At 36.9% G+C, this 16,464-nt stretch overlaps 2 protein-coding genes across 2 annotated transcripts in view; one reads left to right on the forward strand and one right to left on the reverse strand.

Annotated features, from left to right (window-relative positions):
- GLMN (glomulin, FKBP associated protein) overlaps nucleotides 1-16,464 on the forward strand; it is a 70,949-nt gene that overhangs the window by 20,770 nt on the left and 33,715 nt on the right. The window lies entirely within an intron of this gene.
- RPAP2 (RNA polymerase II associated protein 2) overlaps nucleotides 1-16,464 on the reverse strand; it is a 32,371-nt gene that overhangs the window by 242 nt on the left and 15,665 nt on the right. The window contains exons 11-12 of the mRNA XM_015870360.1: nucleotides 15,183-15,251; nucleotides 426-575 (exon numbers count right to left, since the gene is read on the reverse strand). Coding sequence (XP_015725846.1) covers nucleotides 426-575; nucleotides 15,183-15,251 — 219 coding nt within the window. The remainder of the gene's footprint in view (nucleotides 1-425; nucleotides 576-15,182; nucleotides 15,252-16,464) is intronic.

The raw sequence follows: 16,464 nt of genomic DNA on the forward strand, positions 1-16,464 counted from the left end.
TTTATTTCTTCTTATCTAGAGTGCAAAATGCAGTCTCAGCTTTATTGCTTTTAGTTTAATTTTATATCACCTAGACTAGATATAACACAAAAAAACCCCACTGAGACAGTCACTATAAGCACTCTGATTATTATTTTAATAAATCCCAATAGGATGTGAGAAAAGTTCCTCCCAAAACTGCAGTAAACCAACTGTACGTTCTCAAAAGATTAAAGTGATAAGCAGCCAGCATTTACTGTAAATGACAAAATCATGATACTCATTTCCATACAACATACATGTTTCTACTTTAAAATGTGCTTTACACATTTTCTACTGTGGTCGATACTATCTATAGTTACGACGCATACCTATGAAATATTGGAAATAAGAATTGTTAACTGGTTTAGTTTTCTGAAATGCAGAATAGCTTAAAATCAACTGACCATTCAGGTGGGCTGTCCACTCGAAATATTCTTGTTAAACTTTCCAGATCTTCATTTTTGAAATGGAGTTCTGCCAGTAATGTGGTCAGGAACTGTGTGTACGCTGGGCTTCTCTGAGTATTTTTAAACACTGGGATATTTTGTGACAATCTGGCAAAACAAACAAACAAACAAACAAAAATCAAACAATAACACGCACTGTATACATGTGATGCAGTAAAGGGACTTTTCAACATCAGCTTTAATGATGCAGGGCTTGTGAGTTCAGACAATTATAGTGAAGAAGTTTGTAATGTCCCACTTGATTCATTACAGTACAGTGTATGACTGTATGCATGACACACTCCTTGACCTGTACCGAAATACAAAAATTTATTAAGATGTAGTGAAACAGAAACAAAAAATTAAAGAAAATGGGCCAGCGGTTTGTATGCCTTCCATCAACTGTGTGCTGATGTTGCTTAATTTAGAAAAACAGACTAAAATGCCAAAGTACTTGTAAGGAAAAAAAAAAAATCAATGTAAAATTTCTTAACTAAAAGCTCTTAAACATTCATCTTGTAAAATTTGTATAGTTCCTCGTATGTATAAAATGCGAAAGAGCCATGAAACTCCTCTTAAAGTATCCAAAAAGAACGTTCTTACTACAGAGTCTTGGTAGGGCTCCTGGGCAGAAGCTGTAGCTAACTGCCAGCACACACTGCCAGACTTCACTAAGACATGCAGTTGGATCCATTGAATAGGAGGACTGCCCCCTGCAGTATGGCACAGAATGCATAGCATGCCACAACAGGAGCTTGCTTTGCGTTAAGGTGTCTCCAGTTACATAGAAGTCTCCTACAGAGGCATTCTGGATTATTATTAATTTTACTTGATAGCATTGCAGTCAAGCTATTTTCTGTTTTGGTAATGCAGTGAAGTACTTAGAATCTCAAGGTGCCTAGAGTTATCAAGTGAATGCTTCAGAAGATAAGTAGAATCAAAGCAGGTAAAAATGTATTTCCGAATTTAGCCAGTAGAGTTCAGCTTTAAATTTCAAACAGTACTTGGACTTTCTGCATTTGCCAGGCAGCAACATTTTACAGAAATGTGACCATTTGCGCCTGATTTTCTAAACTGTTAAGTAGGACGAAGTCCATCCAGTTTCCACTGATTTTAATATTTATAATGAATGGAAGCTGAAAGTAGTTGCCAAATAGGAGAATAAAGTATCTTCACTTGAATAGACCTACCCCAGTGTCACTTGGCAAGAACTCACATCCCAGCAACAGTTGCTTGGTCTCAGTTACTGTATTTAGATAAACAGTGCTACACACAAATAGACACTGTAGGGAAGATTTCAAAATATTTGGGAATGTGCTTTGAAGAAGCTGCTCAAGGTAGTCTACAGCTCATCAAAAACCTCACAGCCCAGAGAACCTGTAAGTGTGTAACTACTGAGATCAAGTCTCCCTGCAGACATTTTGTATGAAGACCACCTTCCCTGGAGAAAAGCTGGATATAAACTCTTTATCTAAATAAATTCTTAATCTGCATATAGACTCTTAATCTAAGCTAAAACAGTGTTTGAACACAACCAAAAGATCTTACGAGGCACAGAAAATGCAGTTCATTTACTTAACAGAAGTTAAGTATTTCCAGTTAGATGTGTGATTTTTGGACTGAAGCCACTAGGCTTTGTTCTTTATTTCATGACAGACAGGACGGAGATGTCTCTCCTGGTGGGATGTACAATAGTTAGTATTTAATCTGGTAAAACAGTGCCTCCAACCAGGGCTGACAAACTGGAGGGTGACTTTTGCATCGTGATGCTTTATCAGCACGGAAACAGAGGAAGTGCTGATAGAAGAGCAGTGACAATTTCAGAGTGCTGGTCTGGAGACAAGGAGAGTGGGAGAAAGATCAGGAGATGCATTATTACTACTCTAGTTACTCTTCACAGGATTTAGCAGATTATATATGAAAAGAGGTTCGTGGCATAAACAGTCATGACTTCCTAAATACTGGTGCCAGGAGGCTGCAAAATGTTCTCTGCTGTGTTGTAAATCTACAAGTGTTTTAACTGCATTTTCTTTTTTCTACCTTGTTTTTAAGAGAACAAGAAAAATACTTGTAAGAAAAAAGCCAACAAATTGTGCAGTTTTAAGTAAAACAGTTACGCTACCCAGCTCATGTGCTAAACTGTATCTCTATGTATATTTTTACAACAATTACACAGTTCTGTACACTACAAATATTTCTTACTATCATGCCCTGTTTAAGACACTCTGTTGACAGAGTAGCTGTTGTAGCCCATGCTAAGAAAGAACAACCTATTCTTATTCGTAGTGGCCAGACCTTAAATACTGTGGAACAAACTTAAAAACTAAAACAGCTGTGGATTATTTCTTTTTCTTACCAGACCTTTGTTTGAAAAGCCATTAAGCTCCCAATTACCTGATAAGTGGGAGACAAAAATCAAAAAGTAATTTCAGAGACACATGCGTAAGTTTCTAGCAATTAAAAATTATACCTAATGGAACACTCATGTATACATCTGTACAAACACATTAATCTTGGAAGACTGCAAGAGGAGCAGGCAGAAGTTGCTACTTTGCACAAATAGATTCGATGGTCTTAATAACACTGGTCCCACTTAGATTAAATGTACTGTGCAAAAGAGCATCAAGAGTTGTACTCTCATCCTTGCATGAAATGCTAACTGCATCAAACCATAGTTTCAGGCAAATAAACCAGGACAGTCTTTGGGATCAGAATCTTGGCAGCTACAGAGACTCTATCTCTGAAGAAACTATCATGACCAATTTAATGATACGCGAGATTTCAATTTAAAGATCATGGAATTGACTTGAAACTCTGAAGCATCTTCAAAAAAATCAGAGTATAAACAGGAAGTAAGATTTGAATCACAGTAATAGTATTTGGTTACTACAACAACAAAATAAGAAATATAAAGTCAGCTATCTGGTTTGCTCTTTCACATATTGCAACGTTAATGCTGTACAAACTTTTGTGAAAAACTCAAGTAAGAAGAATTAAGTGATTAAAAAAACCCTATCACCTACAGAAATGTACATAATGTTGTCCGACGTGCTTCAGAAGATTGCCCTCAGCACACTGCTAAAAGGAAACTTTCACGCTCACTTCATGGAAAAGTTGTAAAATATATATCAGACTTCGTGAAACAGTGTCGTTTCCTGCACACCCACTTACACCATGTGGTAAACGGGGCTTTGTAAAGTTTAAAAAGTGTTAAGAATGTCAAACTATATCTGACTGATAAAATTTGTGTTCGCTGACTATTCCACATATGCTACCTGATAAAAAAAAAAAAAAAAAAGAAAAAATTAATGTGAAGACCAAAGTATTACTATCAAGCTATTAAATGACATCTGGCTACTGAAAAGTGTTTACATAGTTCAGTGCTTCAACTCAAGATTCAAGCCTCCTATAAATTAGTCTCTTACAAAAACATTTGACAAATACTTCTACAAACGGAAACGTATTTAAACGTATTTGTGTGAATTAAATGCAATACACTGATATTGTTTGCAGTTTCTTCACCTACCAATGCCTACACCAATACCTAAGACTAAAGGCAATCAGAAAAGATGATGGTGGAGTAATATATTTATGTAGCTAAATCACTAATTGGCACTTCCTAAAAAGAAAGTGATCTAATTGTATAATGCCATCCTCCCCGCACATGCTGGACTTCAAGACAACCTCTCCAGCCTTTTGTTTTAAAACGAACGTTGCAGTCCCCTTTGAAAAAGTTACAGTGCCACCAGTGTGATATCATCTGGTTAGAGGTCTCTGAAACAGGCACCTGAAAACAACAGTCAGATCACAACCAACTAAGAAAAATCAAGTTCCTTTCCAGCATCCAGAATTGGTCACCTAAAATTACACAAAAAATGAAAGAATATGGGTGCCAATGACGCACTGTGGACTGCCACTTACCTGTTCAGTGCAATAAAGCATTGAACAAATCCCTGTCTGAATAGAAAACTCCCAAATACTAAGAACTTCACAGTTACTGCCACTGTTCAAATGCACATGAGAAAGATGACAGCTCTACGCTGATCTGTGCTGCTGAGGTTTGGCATGACTGGTGAATGATCCATGGCTTTTTGTGTGCGTGAACAAATGGCTCTGAAGGCAGAGCTGATCTCAGTTCTTAGCTGAGGACTTCCTTGTTGGGCAGGCTGCTAAAAACTCAGTGCACCATCTTGTCTTTGTTTTTTCCTGGCCACAATCATCTCTACTTTTCCACACTGAGTTGCATTACTCTCACTATGCAGACATACAAATTAATTTCTATTATAAAAAACAGATTCTTTCTCATCAATTAGATACTGATTGTTTTTCTTTATCGGACATCATTTAATGCCTGAATCATTTAACAGTTGGATGTTACTTTTGTTGTCTTGTGGATGCAAGTCGTTAAATCAAAGGCAGGGAACGCCACTGTCACATGGGTCACCAATAATGGAAATTCATTTGAAGTCTGTCTAATTTCCATCCCAAACTCACACCTGCAGGACTATTACAAGTCACTTCTGTATTTGGAAATACGAAGTCATGAATGTAGGACAGCAGTTACCATCTTTATGAATAATGAATCAATACTTAGAGGAACTAAGCTACAAGGACATAAAAACACAGTATTTCCCACCTTTCTCCTTCTGAATGTTTTATCCTCAAAAATACTGTTCGGGACAGTATTACCTAAATATTTTGTGACTGGAGATTTACAAGGAGTATCCATAAGAAGAGTTGTTGGCCACATTAATCACAATGACCCACTTCTTGGACCAACAGCAGACCACAGGACAGTATGAAGGAGGCTGCCATCACTTTGACAGGAGCCCCTAAGTTGTTTCAGTATTACAAGGCATTTTAGTGTCTTCAATGACTCAAGAGTCCCTCAGCAGCTCTCTACTGTGAATTTCCCATTCTATGCACTGCAGCCAGAATGGACAGCATAAAACCTTATCCATACTCTTAAATGAGCTTTTGAACAGATTTATATAGCGGTATCATTTTGCAAATCATTCTCAGTAACAGTTCACCTCACATACTGTTAAAAATCCTCTAGAAATGTACAGAGCCTTGATCAATGGGTACAGTCCTTCCACTGTAATCTGTTCTACTCCACCAACACACAAGGATTTTTTTTTAATCTTAAATATTTCATATATATATATATATATATATATATATATATGACACGGATCACATTAAAGATTTGATGGGCTCAGCAATGCAATAAAAATGTTATTACTCAGAAATGACATTTAATATAGCACAGTTTTACAGATTACAATCTTGTTTTCCATTTTAATTATGTCCCTATGGCAGAAGTCTGCAGTGCAACTGATTAAACAAAAAGCAATTGTTTTGTTTAAGACAAATGACAAAGTCAATACAACCAGCGTTACAGATCAGCAGTAAAACTCACTGAAGTAGTTGTGCATTGCAGCCTGTAGACCATCTGCCTGTATGTGCAACTGGAGTGTAGCCATGTATCAATCACTTAAAATTACTGCTTCAGTCAATAGGGTGACCTGAAAAACTGGCAGCATTTATTCATTGCATAAATCCCTACTGAAAGGTGTTCAGGCATTCTGACGGAATAACTCAAAGCATCGCTGTAATTCTGAATGCTCTACCCAATATATTGGCTGCTTGCTTAACTTGGGGTAGAGTCCCTAATTCACCAAGTACCATTGGATGTACCACTGGATACGGTACAGTTGTTTAGGAACAGCAGCCTTGCTAGTGCAGTATCTGAAATCACAGCAGGGATTTCCACAGACCCTAAAGCTATGCTTTCCATTAGGTAAAAGTTAATACTGTTCAGAATGCTGTTCTGAAGCTCAGTGTGTCTGTAGTTGTAAGCTAAAGCTGCAACACCAAGGAACTTAAAAAATGTCTTTGGCTATATATTTAAATGCTTACAGAGGCATCCTGTGTTAATATGCACTCAGAAAATAAAACATCACACTCTCAACTTATGTAATTCAGCTGTTATGCTCAGTTTCATTTACAAAAAAAAAAAGACTTACTCTTCTTATTACTTTCATTTGAACATGATTTAAAAAGCTTAACATTTTTTTTTTAAAAAGCCTTGCTAAAAGCAAAAGGCTGCCTCCCGAGTGAGCACGTTCCATTAGAACACATTAATATTTGACAGACAATCTTGAACTGGAAGCATTTAACTTACAAACAATATGCAGAGGTATTTAAAGACAGCTCTAGAGTTAAGTCTTCTGTTTAATTAAATGACGACACTACTGAGGAAAAATGTGATTATGACTAGTGTCATTTACAGCTCCAGAAATAAAGCAACCCCTAATTCAGAGCCCTCTGGAGGCATATCCTTATGGTCAATGACAGAAATCAGTTTTCAGACACATTTTTTCATCAGTATCCACACATTTATTCACTATTTCTGTTTTCTCCAGTTAAACACTCTAAAAGCAGCACTGTTGAATGATAATAACTGATGGAAATAAGCAGGAAATTCTCCTATTGAGGGTAAAAAGCTACTTCTGGTCTAGTTTTAAATACAGCCTAAAGATCCTAAAGGCAAGACTTTTGTAGCTAAAGTGCAATTTATGTTTTATTCATTATTTAACTTTCCTTTCATTACTGTGTACTGACTTGTCCACAGCATCCAGCCCAGACACTTTAATCCTCTGATGGCAACACCAACTAAATTATTCATATTTAATTTTTTTTTGTCCACTACATTTAAATCAATGCTACAGACATAGACTCAAAATTGACGAGCATTCCTACATTATATAGATGCATGCAAAACTTCAGGTTTGTTCAAAAGTAAACTTTGGTCACTGCTTCCACTACTTTTGGTTTTTCATATGCAGCTTCTATAAAACTATTCAAGATGTATTTATTTTTTAAATGCATATTTGTGATTACACTTTGAATAATTACATACGTTTCTTCCTTAAAAGTTCACCTTTCACACTTTAGCATTTAGCTGGTTTCCAGATTCAAGTGAACTTCATCCTCTTTGAACAGTACCAAAATTTCACTCCTGGTGGAGCCTAATGAATACAACCAACAGTCAGCAGAAAGCATACCTGCAGTAACCAGGATTTTATACAGGAGGCAATTAGCACAAACTGGGACACAGGGAGCTCTCCTTTACTGTGTGGGTGACACTGCTGGCACAGGCTGTGCATGGGAGTTGTGGGGTCTCCTCCTTGGAGGCTTTCAAGAGCTGCCTGGACTGTTTAATCATTTTTGCTAACAGATACGATTGCATGTTGATTTTTAAATACCAAATCAAATCTATTAGCACCTCTACACCACCACATTTCAAGTTATTACGATAATGCTGGTTCACAGACGTACAGTATCAGAACTTCCACACTAAAGTGCGCCATTAAAGCACTTACATTCATAGAGGGAGTTGTTCCAAACGGTTTCAAATTAGTTCACTTATCTACATAAATCCAAGGCAATAAAAAGTTCACAATGTAAGCCCAGAAGAAATCACTATCAGCTGTTTCCCTCTAACAAATCTAGGTTTCTTAGGTACACATTTCAAGGACAGGCCTTGTTTAAAGAGCTCAATTTATTTGAAGTCTCTTTCCTGCTATCCAGCTGACAGATCAAAGGTACTTCTCACTCCTAGCATTTGTTCCAACTTCAACCTCTTTTTCAACTTAGTAAAAATTTAAGTTTAGGTAGATTTAAAATTTATTTTAAAATTCATCCTCTCGTCTTTCTCAGTCTTCCATTCCTTCGCTTTTTACGTTCCTCAAAGTTTTCCCATGACAATTCCCGAATACTGGAATCCTTGGGTTACTTAGTTACATTAAAGTACGCACAGATAGTGGACACTGTGAGATTCAGAAACACTAAGATAAACATTTTAGTCTCTGTAATGCTTGCTCGTGCAAGCATTATATATATATACATACATACATATATATATATATATATATAGATGCTAATGCATCTATATTTCAACCACATCCATTTTTTGCAGTTGTTTTCACTGTCTACGTTGTTGTCTTGTTGTTTGTTATTTTTTTGCTGTCATATGCTGGCAATCTATCACTGATAAGTCATTATCTCAATGGTATGTAAAAAAACCCTGACAAAACAAAACAACCCCTTCAATAAATATTAAATCAGAACTATACTGTCATACAGGTGGAACAGCTACAACATAATAAGCTTAGATAAATAATTTGTCAGTACTTCACTTTGTAAAATGTACTCACCTGCACTCAGATACTATGGAAACAATGATCATAAAATTGATTATAGTTTAGTTATAGAACTTTCTAACATTGTAACTTGATTGCCTGCCTTTCACTCTGATATACAAACCAAACACCTGGAATAATGCAGCTGAGTAAAGAGACATGCTAGGAATAGATTTGCTTCAACTGTGTCCAATTTTTTTTCTCCAGAAGTTAAACATAAGGACTCCTAAATGAGGCTGCATTTTCTCATTGTTTTCATGAGCATGAAAGGAACACATTTCAGAAAATACTGAAATGAATTTTTTGCCTTCAGTGTTAACATCTCTTATTAGGATAAGAACTTAATAAACTGCCAGAGTGGATGTGGACTCTCAGAGTCGAAATGCTTTTATGTCTCAAGAAGTGACATACAAAGGAGAAGGACAGACTTCTTTGCACTTTGCATTCTTTGCATTATCAGGAAGTGAAGACGAGTCTCTGGTTCATCAGTTTACTACTCACTATCATTTATCACATCACAAATGGATTGCCTGCTTTCTGAATTAATTTTTCATGCTTCTAATTAATTTTCAGTTTATCTTCACTCACTGTAGGGTATTAGAGAAATGGCAACGCTCTCCAGCATAACATTACCTGTATGAAAGCTATTGAAATGCATCTCTACTTAATTTCCCTGACGCAGATCTTTGTTGCATGGGTCTTTGAGTAGTCCTGTGGACTACTGCTCTAAGTCAAGCAAATTATAACTTAGCTCAGTTTCATACAGCCAGGTTTTGAAGATCTTCATGTTTTTTAATAACTCCCAGGATCCTTTCAGCATAAAAGAAGTTATTTATTTCATAGCAAAAATACTGTCTGTCTTGTCAGATCTGCCACTTTCAACAGGAGTAAGACAAAAGAAAAAAGGATCTCTGGAACGAAGTACTGCCTTTTCTAGACAGCCCATCTTACTGTCTGGCATTATAAAGTTTTAAATTTCATAATCTGCAATAAGCACTACAAGGAAAGGACCGATCACATCTTCGAAAAAATGCTGCACTTTTAGGGATTTCCACAGAGTTCTTATGCTGTATTGGTTCCAGAAGAGTTCAGTAATACCACTTCTACTTTGGGCAAAATGTATTTCAGAACTGAAAGAACAGGACTCATCTCTTAGGCTAGTAGTGGTATCATTATCCCTCTGCACAGAACAAAAAAAGTAATCCAGAATCCAAGCTAGAAATTCAGCTGGTACAAAATAACAGCAGATCACATTCTAGGAAGCTGTAATAACCTTTTTAGTGCTGTGCTGTATGCTGTATTTTTTTGAGAGAGAGAGAAAAAAAGAAGCCAAATCAGCACTGATTTGCATCTTACTATCAAATTTCCCCTAAGTCAAGAACTCTTTCTATGTGTCATGTCCCCAGCAAATGTAGGCTGTTCTTCAGAAAGTTTACCAAGATAAAATTAAAACTTTGAAAATAAAAGACACATTTGTGCATCAGTCATGTTTTTCTTATAACAGATGGGTTGTGCTTCATGATCAAAAAATGTTTACATTGAATGTATTAAGATTAATTATTAATAAGGAAATGAGTATATTTTTGTAAGGTTAGAGCTTTGAGACTCAGTTGCAAAATTAACAGTTTAGTTTGCTCAGCGGCTGAAGTTAAAATTTATTTAAAACTAATGTGAACAGCATTAACCATGTCTTCTGAAGCTTTACTTCAGAACCATCTATATTACAGTTTGACTGTGCAACTTACTCTGTTACGACATGACTTTGAACAAGCGAAGATGTATGAAGCAGTTATGTAAGGAGGGGAAAATATGACTACAAAAGAAAATCTGCTCAGTATATACATTTTCAACGAGTATAAATTTAAGAGTTCTCTCTTTAATAGCGCTGGACATTTTTTCCATCTGCTTGATCATCATGTATTTGTGGCATGGAGTTCAATAGGACATGAACCGCAACAGCTTGCCAGAGAGTCAACACAAAAATGTCTCCCAGCACTGTCCATAGCACTGTTCCACAACCCTTTAGAGGGTTGAAACAGAATTTGCAACAAAAAACATGTTTACTTATACAGAAGGAAAAGATCTGGCAGAGAAAAGTACTTTTTCTACTACCTTATTTTCAATTCATGAACTACATTTGGAATATGAAGTTGACAAGGGCAACTGAAGAAGCAGCTCCAGAATTATGCTCTGCATAAAACTATTTCTAGATTTATGTTCCCCCTAGCAAAGGGATTAGTCAGGAGAACACTGCCATGAATGTCCATTTACAACTGGTGAGGCACTTCTGCACAGCATCTTTGCACAGCTGGGCATGACTTCAGTCTTCCACATGCCCCCACACACATCTGCTTGGAGCATGCAGACTTCTGTCTCTTCGAGGGTTTGCCATACACCTGGCAGAAAGCCACGACCCTGCTCTTCCCTTGTGATGGGCAGCAAAACTGACAGGCACAGAGATCGTACCACACCCAACACCCTGGCTCCATTCAAAATAAGTCCAGGAGACAGAGTGTGCTAAGATATCACTCCTGCTGATGAGACCAAGGACCAGAACTGTAAAGGGGAACTAATCATTCCAGCTGAGAGTTTGTGCTGGGCACAGCACACCCAAGTATCCCATTCAAAAGGCTGTCCATGAGAAGTACCAGAATGGAAAAGGACTGCAGATATATATGCTGCACTGAAGTACAAACTGCCACTTCCTTTTTTTTTTTTTTTTTTAATTAGGAGATTCTTTCAAACTGCCAAGCTCTCTTCTTCTTTCTCCTTTACAAATGAACAAGATATTTAATGAATTAATTTTAAAGTTGGCACTGATTAACATCCCAATGAACAACACTGCAATCCGCCAAAATACTGTTCTATGTATTTATATTTCCGAAGTAATACTGGAACATGCTGGGAGGAAGTGAAGTAATACTGATCTCCTGCACATTATGCCAAATAAGCAGATTGCGTTTGCTTAGGAAATGCTGATAAGTAAGAACTGCTTAATAGAAAACATGTCTGAGTTCACACTTAGCAAATGACAATCTAAAACTATTACGAATGAGAAAAGGAAGAATATATACGTACATTTTTTAACCATGTTGAAAAACCTTGCCTTTTCTTTATTGCACAAAAAACTACAAGTTAAGAGTGAGAGGAGAGACAAAAACTGCATGTGAATTTCAAATGCTTTTATGGAAAGGCAGGTTTTTTGGGCTTTTGGTCCTGCAAACTGTTTAAGAAGGGGAAAAAAAATTGCATTTCTTGCTCCATTGTGAACAACTCTTCTCAGGTGAAACCTGCTTTCTGTCATCAGGTGTGGAACAAAAGATCATTCCCCGGTTTTTAAGTGGTTTCTTTGGGTAAAAAAGAAACTGCTATCTGGAGTCCAAGTGCCATTTTTATAGTCAGTCTGCAAATCTGATTTATATCTGATACGTATTTTCACATTTCCAGGCAAGAAGAGAGCAGAGATATCATAAACATCCAAATTTGTCTGAAAATAGCTTAGGAATTTCAGTGTTGAATAATACAAATGCTCTGCTGTGCAAAGAAGTAAAAATGCATACTTGAACGTAAAATTCCCCAGTTCCTGAACTGTTATCTCCAAGAGAGTAAACCTCCAGAGTACATCTCCACACGACACATTTATCTAAAGTGGCTGCACACACATAACGATGGCTTTTGTTTTGTGATCATGGTCATTTTGAGTTTGTTTAAATACTGCAGCTCAATGCCTATACGCTAATCCCAGAACATTCAGAAACGTTTCAAAGCTTTTAGTGGGAGGAACCTCTTGCATAGGCTTTGTAGATGAAGCTGACCACAGTTCACTGGAACCAGCCAGCTCAGATAAATAAGATGAAAGCAGACATTTCCTGAAAATATCTTGAAAGCTTTCCATTAGACTGTGCCAGGGGTATACGGTAAAACAGCAAGTGCCCATGCTTATATAGCAACCAATCTTCCCACTGCTCTCTCCATTCAGTTTTGACTACAGTGTGTGTATCTATTTATCTGCTTCAGTTTAACATCTTGTAAAGTACTTTGGGAGAAAAAGATGCAGCTACTAGTGTAACATAAAATTCTACTTAACATTGGTACTAAATATGATAAGGAAATAGTAAAATTTACCACACCTAATGGGCAAATTAATCAGAAATTTGATGTACAGATCATTTTAGAGTCAGCTACTTCACAACAAGCATGGATGCAAACATTCACACAGAATTCTCTAGCTGTCAAAGGGTATTCTAAGAAAGTCAATACGGTCACGAAGACAGGAGTGCCTCAGGCTAGATTTTCAATTTGATTGAATAAATCCAGCTGTTCACTAGAAAGAGGCAATGCCTCACCACTGGGATCCCCAACATTTTATAATTCTAGAAAGATGGTCAGACCACTTAATGTCAGGTACTTTACTTCAGAACAATGAATTAGAAGTTCAAGTTTCTTTAACAGTTGATAAATTTGAGGGCATGTAAATACTTAGAATAATTTTTGGATGGCCAGCAGAATACAAAGGGAGCCCAGCACTACAATTTAAGCACTACAATTACAGGTAAGATTAGTCGTTGAGACTGTCCTACATGTGGCTATCCTCTGTTCCACAAAGATTTAATCCACAAAATCTTAATGAAGAAAGGATAACATTATCATGATACAAAGCATTAAGCAGTGATGAGTCTTTAAGTCTGTAATGATAACACTGAATCTCCCAAAAACATACCACAGAAAGTGTCATCGTACTCTGAATGTGCACTGTGAACTTAAGCATGCTGTGTGTCCCTAGGAGAAGGAAGTGGTGAGCCACAATATCGATGTACAAAGTCGGGTGCAAGTCCAACAGTTGCTACTTTAAACAAGGTTTGCCTCCTTCCAAACAAAACAAAACTACTTTAAGACTTAGAAGTTTCTTTTCGTGTATACCCTGAAGTCCCATGCTCATGTTGCCTTCTTTAGTTTGTGTTCTTACATCTCATGCAGCACAGGGTATATTTAATGTGGTTGATCTTCCTGCTGGAAAGAGGAAGTTTCAGGGTCTTGCTTATGCTACTGCACTCCTGAGCATTATGACAAAATGGTCATCCTGTGTCTGGGACCAGGTCAAGACACTGGAATACTTTACTGGAACAATATTAGAAATAAAACCCACTCTACTTTTCTATCAAATATAACTCATTTGTTTAGGCACAGACCCTTAGAAAGCAAAAGTAAAAAAAAACAACAACTTGGTTCTCTTCTTCTACTGATTGCTACCAAGATTGCCTGCTACTTGTAGAACATTTAAAAGCAATTGTAAAACAACCATTAGCTATTAAAACATTTAGACCTCATCATAATGCAGCACAGACCAGCAACATATTTCACCTTCCGTTCAGAAGAGTAATGATTTCCTTAAATGTACAGAAACTACTTGAAAAATTAATAAGATCTGTTTCACAAATTACCAATTCAACCATAAGGATATATAGTAAAAATGACAAAAGATTTGTTCTTATAGTTGATAAAAAATGTATGCCAAGGCATTCAAGTAAAGTTACTTTCTATGTTCTGATTTAATGAATCATTTGAGCGGTATCTGGCTGGGTGACAGAGATGCAAGGCTCGCTGAAGCCTACTCTAATGCCTACTGGTATAGCCTTCCTTGGGACAGTAAAGCCAGAACAATGTGTCAGACTGCAGTAATATCAAAGAAAGTAAATGCAGTACTGGGGATGCTATGCGGTTGGCCCACAACATCTCTTGACCTGTGAATATCTGTAAGTACTTCTCTGTCCTACTGGCTCCAGTGACCCAGGAAACGCAAAAGAAGAAGCAGCAGTGCGGTAATAAACGGTCTCTGAAATAAGATTTCTGCAATCTTGTAATTCAAGCTGAAAGACATACAAAGATTGCTTGATGGTTTAACCCTATTGAAAAGCAGGGCCTGACACTGTGTGAAACCTCCAGTGATTCCTTAGAAGAACTAATGTTAAATAATGCTTAATGTGAATTTCACAGAGAACTGTCTGTTTTATACATAGCAATGTTTATATTCTTAACTTTAAAAATGTACTTAATTTGGAAAATATAAATTAAGGAATTTACTTGCTGCATATGACGACAGCTTTTATAATTCATGCCTATGCATACAATTTTACTGGAAAAAGACTTACCTTCAAGGAAATAATTTGCCTTTAATTGTGAAAATGACATTAAAACAAGAACACAACACTCAAATAATATGTCACTTTGTCTTACTATTAGAGAAGGGCTGTAGCAAATAGAAGAGACTGAAGTATCCCCTTCCATCCTTATTTAAAAATATCTGAAACTTAATTAACTCTTAAAAATAACACTGCTTGTCCACTGCTAACCTTTTGTTTCAAATATTTTATTTCATTTGCATTAAAAATATCTTTGTTGATTCCTCCAGTCGATTTCAAAAAGTCTTTCCTGTGTTTTATCTGAAAACTAGATCTTCCCTTGACAGGTTAGTTAGGACAATTGTGTATGAGAATAAAAGGGTACTTACACGGATAACAGAACAATAGCAATTAGAGTCCATTCAGGCATTTTGTGTATAATATTTCTGTTTGTTAACCTGAAAAATAGCAATTAAAAAGAATCAAGACATTTCATAGTGAAAGTAAACAGATTTTAACTGCTGAATTCAAGTAAGCCCTTCAAAGACTTAGTATGCCACATAACAATGTTGCAGTTACAGTTGCATGTGAGCCATCAGCCATCTGACTGCCTCCTCTCAGCCAGCCTGAGGAAGTGCAAAATTGCCAGTATGTGTCTTTGTTCCAAAGAGAAGTGGCATGAGGAAGATAGAACAGAAGCCAATTCTTTGAATTCATAGTCTTGGCTGCTGTGAGGGCTCAACTCTCCTTGACACCCAATAGAAAATTCCAGGAACTGCGTATATGCTTTCTTTAAAGATGCGCCTTCTACACTCAATTTCTTCCTTATTGGTCTCCGATCCACATTTCCTATAAAAGCTAATGTTGCACCATAGCAAAAATGCTAAGTCACAGCTTGAAACAGTGATTGAGCACATGGTGGGAAGGCAGGGAGCTCAGCTGCATTCAATGCACCTGAGTGACTGGAAGGAGTGGAACCAGGATCCACCCCTTCCCAGACTTCATGTAAGGGCTGGCAGTGGAGGTGAGAGGACCTTGCTGGAGATCCCTGCCCACTGGAGGCCTTCCAAAGGTAAACAGGTTTTTTTTCCCTTTGATTTCTGAATTCACAGTTGCTGCAGCCTAGGATTGTGTTACTGTGCTATTATTGCTATGTCTCCCATCATATTGCAGCATTCCATGCATGAACATATGGGAGATTTTAAGATACTGGAGATAATTCTCTGATGATTCCTGTTATTGTTAAAATGGAAATCTACAATTCTAGCCTAAGCATGGGGGGTCAGTTCAGATATAAGAACAGGAAAATTATGTGTGAATGAAGAACCACAAAGAGGCTCAACAACAGGATCACTACATCTTATATCCACTGGTCCATGTGGTTTAATTTAGTAGTAATGCAGTTTTGCTTAAAGTCAAGTATTAAGGTGAGTTAACAATTCACATATGAATTGTTTTATGGCTGAATTTCAGCATGACTGGTGCTATTGTGATGAGCAATTTTATGGAAAAGCTACAGCTCAAGACAAATGTGTAGTTATGTGGGAATCCAAAAAAAGCTAGAAGAGTTAATTTTATTTAGACAGATGCTGCCATGTAACAGAAATGCTGAAGGGGTGAGTTCCTTAGCATGTTCATTTCCTTCTTCCACTCTGCTTCTCTTCTCTGTAG

The sequence above is a fragment of the Coturnix japonica genome, chromosome 8, assembly GCF_001577835.2.
Source record: "Coturnix japonica isolate 7356 chromosome 8, Coturnix japonica 2.1, whole genome shotgun sequence".
NCBI lineage: Eukaryota > Metazoa > Chordata > Aves > Galliformes > Phasianidae > Coturnix > Coturnix japonica.